Source organism: Cynara cardunculus (genome assembly GCF_001531365.2).
Source record: "Cynara cardunculus var. scolymus isolate 2C chromosome LG 3, CcrdV1, whole genome shotgun sequence".
In the NCBI taxonomy this organism is placed as follows: Eukaryota; Viridiplantae; Streptophyta; class Magnoliopsida; order Asterales; family Asteraceae; genus Cynara; species Cynara cardunculus.
In genome coordinates, this window is record NC_037530.1 from 29814277 (window position 1) to 29820285 (window position 6009).

A 6009-nucleotide genomic window follows, 5' to 3' on the forward strand; every position below is an offset into this window, starting at 1 on the left:
TTATGTAACAAAATATTATAATTAATTAACTTTTTAACATGTTATTTTAATCATTCTACAATTTTCAACTCTCAAACATGATTAATATACTAGATAACTTATGACATAGTTTGCCAAACACATTTGTATATATCTAAGGTAGCATTAGATTTACACTAGATTTTGGTCAAAATTGATAAATAGATTATAAACTTAGGTTCCGTTTGGTTTGCAAAAATGAAATGGATTTAGGGGGATTTCAAATCCATTCCAATCTCATGTTTAATTTGTTGGATTGTCTGGATTTGAAATCCTATGATTTAATTGAAACCCTACAAACACAGGATTTTGAAATCCTTAGGGAGTGCTCGGGATTTCATATGATTTCGTAAGATTGTGCGAAATAAGGTTTTAAAAAATGTTTAAAACATTTGTTTTGTAATAATCGAGTAATAAAAATGTAATTTAATTATTTTTATAACTATTTTTTAATTATTTTATAAATAATGGAATCCAATTCCATTCCAAACTCTGTAAACCAAAAACACCAATGATTTCAAGTCCGTTCCAATCTAAATTCAAATTCAAATTCAAATTCATTCATGAAATTTAAATCCTTCAAAAACAATATTGCAAACAAAAAAGGAGCTTAGATTCTAAATGTAATAAATAAAATTTAAAATTTGATAAGTTTTGATTTTACGTTGTAAAATTTATATGTAACTTCATAGCATATTTGATTGTAACAGGTTCATCGTTTGGCATGCTTGGAACTTAAGAATATTATCGATAAAATCACAGATATATTTACAGCGATCGAGTCTGCCCGACCACGATGCTCGTCAGGATTAGAAGTTTTGTGCTCGTTACACTGTTGCATGGAAAAATGCATGCTGCTTCTTCGACATTGTTCTGAGTCCAGCAAACTTTACTTGGTAAATATTTCCAAATTTCCTTCTTTAAGCCACAATTACTTGATTGAGACTTTTCCTAGTGGAATATGCTGGATACCATTGGTTTAGTCACGAACTTGGATTATGAAGATCACATACACATACGTGTTTTTATACTGTAATATGATAAACACGAATGAGATATACTGGGTTCGTTTTGTTTGGTTTTATTGTAATCTGATGATACACGCCAATGAATTTTTTTACAGGCAATCAGTGGAGAGAGAATAATTTTGCGGTGCGAAAGGATACGCAATTCTTTGGAATCGTGTTTGAGCCTATTTCAAGGCTTGGTCGAACCCAGACTGGCTACTCAGGTTTGTCGTGCTCCATGCGGCATTTGCATCCAGTTTAATGATATCATTCTTTTTCCTACTATGTGCGGGATTTATTGGGCTTGTTTGGTCGGGTTTGGTTTCTATATCTTGTTGTCATTTGTGCTTTTGTACTCATTCGATATCAATGTCCCTTTCGTTGCAGATATCTCGAATTGTTGATTATATCGAAACTGTAGCTTTTACGATGGATTCCTCCGAAGATGAAGCAGGGAAAGTCTTACTGGCTTTACTCCATAAGGACATTGCACCATCAAGATTTACAAATCTGGAAGAACTCATGGCTTTCAAGTTTGCAGCTCTTAGGCTTCAGATTACATCCCCTTCAACCCTCGTTATCGAGAAAAGATCCATAAGAAAGCTACTAAACAAGATCCGTGATACCGACCCTGGAAAAAAGAAAATCTTGAACTATTTCTTGTATCTCACCAGAAAGTATGGAAAATCCATCAAACCACAAGAAACAGGAATCGCACATCCTGAAGGAGATGATGTCTTTGATTCACTTGAACCACCGACGAAATTCAGAAACCGTCGTTTGAGTGAACTTTCCTCTTCTAGCTCGATTCCCAGTTTAAGCAGTTCTTTAGGGGATCTACATCTGCAAGTAGAAAATGCTTCATTTCGATCTTCAGATACAAATAGTTTGGATTATAGTATGGTTGTCGCGATTGAAAATGGATGTGATAAGATCCAAGAAAAACCCAAGCGATTTGATGGTTATTCGGGGCCGGATAATGGCACGAGCTTGTCTATTCTTGCAAAGCTTTCGGTGCTTCCATGGGCATCCATGCGCCGGGCAGTCGAAGATGTGAAAAACCAGTTGAAAGAGGATCAAAGATCTCATGTTTTAATATCTACCAGTTACATAAAACCGGTTTTTAAGTTTCTGAAAGAGGCTTATCGGTTAGAGGACACCGGAGCAAAACGACATGGAGCGGAGTTGCTTTTGATTTTCTTGAAGGAATGCAGGTAAAATCAAGATTAACATTATCCCATTTCTAAATAAATGTTCACATTTCTAAACGTAAACCGTTACTAAGGGTAATCAATGTGTTAACTTGGTAAATCGTGTAATGATTACACATTTCTAAAATTGTAAAATTTCTGACTGAATTCTTTACAGAACCAACGTGCCACCGTTACCAGAAAACGCAATATACGATTTGTCGTTATTTCTCCGTTCAGAAATCATGGAAGAAGCGTTATCGATCTTAGAACTGCTCTCCTGCCATCAACAATACAATTCTGAAATAGTGGCATATGGGATTCTACCCTTTTTACTAGAACTGATCAAGAACCCTAAAAGCAGATACCACGATTTGACCTTAAGGGTACTTTGTAATCTTTCGGCTCACATCGATCTCGGCCACCACCTCATATATCTCGGCTTCATTCAACATTTGATTCCCATATTGGATGAAGTTTTGTTCTATGGCTACTGTCTCAAGATCTTCAAAAATCTATGCGCCATTGACGAAGCCGCGACTCATTTTGTTGAACACGATAACTGTATTGTTTCCATCGGCGAGCTTCTTGAAGTAGGGAAGGATGAAGAACAAGAGCACGCACTCGACATTTTGCTCGATTTATGTTACCAACGTGATGAGTTGCGGGAAAGGGCGATTCAAGCAAGCATCACTTCATGTTTGGTTGATATTTCAAGACACGGGAGTTGTAAGGGTCGGTTGTTGGCGGCCGAGTTACTTCATGTATTAGGTAATACCCCCGACGATCGTTCTTTATGTACCATCTCAGATACTTCTCAAAGCACAAACAGTAACCTTAAAGCAAACAAGCCGTGCTCCAAGAAGTCAGGATTATTTGGTAGGATAAAAGCAAAGTTCAGGAAATCCGTTCAATAGATTTCTCGTTTGTTGAAGACTAGACACAGTTATAGGAACGTACAGTTTATATATACTCTTCAAGTGATTTGAATTTGGACTTGAAACTCTAATCGCTTTATAGCTTTCCATTTTTAACCCATGGTCGGCCTTGCGTTTGCGGTAGCTTCATGCGGCTGCTCTTTCCTTTTTTGGCAAGGTTCGACTGACGGGTTTATTTCATGGTTCGTATGTAATGAATTGTACTTAAATGAGTTTTCACTTTTCAGTCAAGAGCATGTTCATTTGAAACAACTCGCTCCCATTAAAAACGGTGGTCATTTTGTAAAACCAGCTTATGGAGAAGGTTATTGAGCTAAATAGCCCTAGTTTTGCTCGATGAGAACGTTCTACAACAAGAATCGATCAAGAGGCCTTCGGCCCAATAGTACAAACGAGGCCTTTCCACCTTTAGTTCTGGGTTCTAGTTGACACGAGCGTGTAAGTTATTTGATGTACACTAAATAAGAACTAAAACAAATTTGTTGCATTTTGTGTTTTTAAGGAAAATGTACAACAATAAATTGGTACTAGTAGTAATCGCCCTTGATGAATTCGTTCAGCTTATTCACTTCATTGCTTTGCTGATCCACGATTGCTCGAACAACATCAACGATTGAAATCATCCCCACGATCCTTCCGTCTACCACGGGGACATGCCGTATCTGGTTTTCTATGATCAAATGACTTGTTAATATCCACTTATGCACACCAAGTGTTTGAAAAAAGTACAAAGAGAAGATATTAGTGACTACCTGACATTAGTCGCATTGCTTGATAAACGTTTGTATCAGATGTCACCGTTACCAGTTTGTTCTATTGAAGTTAACGAATGTTTTATGAGTTCAAGATTTATAACAGTAGCTTGATATTTCTAACATCGCATGAAAATGCAAACCTGCTCCGTCATGATTTCTTCGACTCTGGTGTATTTAGATGATCGATCCTTGACAAATACCTTCTGCATGTAATCTGAACATTTGTTTCATCGTCAATCGCAAATCTTGGTATGATTTAAATTTGCTCTATAGTAATCAATGTTTCTCATTGATAAGACAAGCCCCCTTGACTCATGGTCATGTCTGGCAACCATAAACAAACTGATTTTTTGAGCTTATTAAAAAGGCATCGTTTGGTTGGCTACCTGCTTATATGTATGTATGTGTTTTTTTTTTTTTGTTCTAAAATAAGTAGTGCAATAACCTCTTTCTGTGATGATTCCTGCAATCATTTGCTCATCTCCAGGCTTTAGAACCACTAAAGATCCAATATTGTTTCGAGCCATCTGCACAATCACAAAAACTTCAAATCAAATCCATCCAAGTCCTGTAGATTTCTTGGCTAGGGTGTTAGGCATGTGGCCAGACCCGGTAAACCCCAGACGCTAAAGCATGCATCCCATAACTGTGGTGGCCACAAGTGTAAGGGGCAGGAATCGAACTAGGGAAGATGTGTTGCCCTCCTCATCCCTCTAGGCCTCAACCAATCCTACACCACCATCTTTGTGGTTCCTATAGATTGTTTTTCGGAAGGGTGACTTACACTATGCGTGGACTAATCCTTGCTGCAAGAAATCAGCCTCGATAAATTTAGTGGCCACATTGTCGTGTACATGGGATATTTCACACGTCAACTGCTATGCCACAACCCTTCCTATAGATTTCTTCTTGGCTAAGTAAGTTCCATGTTGGTCCATCTTTCTTTGTTTTGGGTTGTTCATCTCCGTTGTCATTATTTTTTTACATATTTGTTGCAAGATTTTCTTTCATTTGTTTGATACAATGATATATAAAGAGACCCATGAAATTTATATGGAGAAGAAAGCGATTGAAAATATTTGAATGATGATCATGTTAATGTGGTAACATACTTGCTTCGCAGCATCATAGACTGTGTCGTCGCTCTTGCACCACAGCCACGATCCAACTTTTTCATCTTCTTTCGTCATCAGAACTTCAGCCACTGTCGTATTTTCCAAACCCTTCTGATCCGCTTCTATCGTCTTTGCATTCTCGGTGTACTTCTGTAGCTGCTGCAAGACAGGTATATGGAATGTTTTCTGGCAAGATTTTATCGCTCTTGCGATAATTTGCATTTTCACCATCGGAACAAGAACTTTTGTGCCTCAGACTCTGCATCATGTAGAAACATATGTTATTAAAAGCCGAAAAGGGAAACGAATAATCGATCGTAGGAGAAATGCGGTTTACGTTATGAACAGTAAACACAGCTTGACATTGTTGATTTAAAGCTCTTTCTGCGGTTAGAAGATATATGGATGGAAGCAATCTTCCATTTTGGTTCAATCTTGATGGAATACATTTGTGTTCTTTTCTTGAATGAGCAAGTTAAAGGAAAGGATTTCAAGCTTTTCTTTGGCAAGTTGCTTGCTTCAAAAAGTGGTCACCTTGAATGCATGTTTGTCGTAATGACTTGTACCTTGGGCCTCAAGAATTGTACCATGAACCAACATAAGGTATAGGGACTAGGTTTTGTACATAAACCCGCATATATTCTTGGGGCTTCTGACAAAAATGACCTTACGAAATAAAGAAATTACACTTTTAGCCCTAAAATTAAATCTTTTAATCAATTAGACAGGTACTTGTTTGCAAATAAAAAAAATTGATTTTTAAAAGGAAAAAAGTTAATAAAATATGTTGGTGGATCCTACCCTTACACAATGGTGGGTAAGCGCCCCCACCCATCTTTTAATTTAATTCTTTTTTATTTTTTTAAAAATCTAAATCTATACTATATTATAAAACATGTGGTTAAAATTTTAAAAAAATTTTAAAGTCTTTCTATATCTGAATTCGTGTAACTAACTGTAGATAAACATAATCAAATACAGGATAA

At 36.7% G+C, this 6009-nt stretch overlaps 2 protein-coding genes across 3 annotated transcripts in view; one reads left to right on the forward strand and one right to left on the reverse strand.

Annotated features, from left to right (window-relative positions):
- The window catches only part of LOC112509372 (U-box domain-containing protein 5-like), a 5107-nt gene extending 1793 nt beyond the window's left edge, over positions 1–3314 (forward strand). The window contains exons 3-6 of the mRNA XM_025114302.1: positions 729–914; positions 1142–1249; positions 1413–2239; positions 2394–3314. Of these exons, the coding sequence (XP_024970070.1) occupies positions 729–914; positions 1142–1249; positions 1413–2239; positions 2394–3132 (1860 nt within the window). The 3' untranslated portion in view covers positions 3133–3314. The remainder of the gene's footprint in view (positions 1–728; positions 915–1141; positions 1250–1412; positions 2240–2393) is intronic.
- Positions 3315–3482: 168 nt separating this feature from the next.
- On the reverse strand, positions 3483–5441 carry LOC112509375 (CBS domain-containing protein CBSX3, mitochondrial-like). 2 transcript variants are annotated; one of them, XM_025114306.1, is made up of 6 exons: positions 5361–5401; positions 5021–5282; positions 4354–4435; positions 4049–4122; positions 3906–3966; positions 3483–3823 (listed from the first exon to the last, which is right to left on the reverse strand). In XM_025114306.1, exons 2-6 carry the CDS (start codon positions 5252–5254, stop codon positions 3681–3683), a joined length of 594 nt encoding a protein of 197 aa, XP_024970074.1. In that variant the 5' UTR covers positions 5255–5282; positions 5361–5401; the 3' UTR covers positions 3483–3680. The 2 variants fall into 2 exon arrangements, with proteins under 2 accessions (XP_024970074.1, XP_024970075.1); XM_025114307.1 differs by having other exon boundaries at positions 3689–3815; positions 5361–5441.
- Positions 5442–6009: the final 568 nt, after the last annotated feature.

Bases quoted from the DNA above. Each gene is read 5' to 3' on its own strand.
- LOC112509375 (XM_025114306.1), bottom strand. From the start codon at position 5,254: ATGGTGAAAATGCAAATTATCGCAAGAGCGATAAAATCTTGCCAGAAA. The intron at 4,123-4,353 runs GTTATTGCACTA...ACAAATGTTCAG, and splicing joins AGGAATCATCACAGAAAGAG to ATTACATGCAGAAGGTATTT. The intron at 3,824-3,905 runs GTAGTCACTAAT...ATTTGATCATAG, and splicing joins AGCAATGCGACTAATGTCAG to AAAACCAGATACGGCATGTC.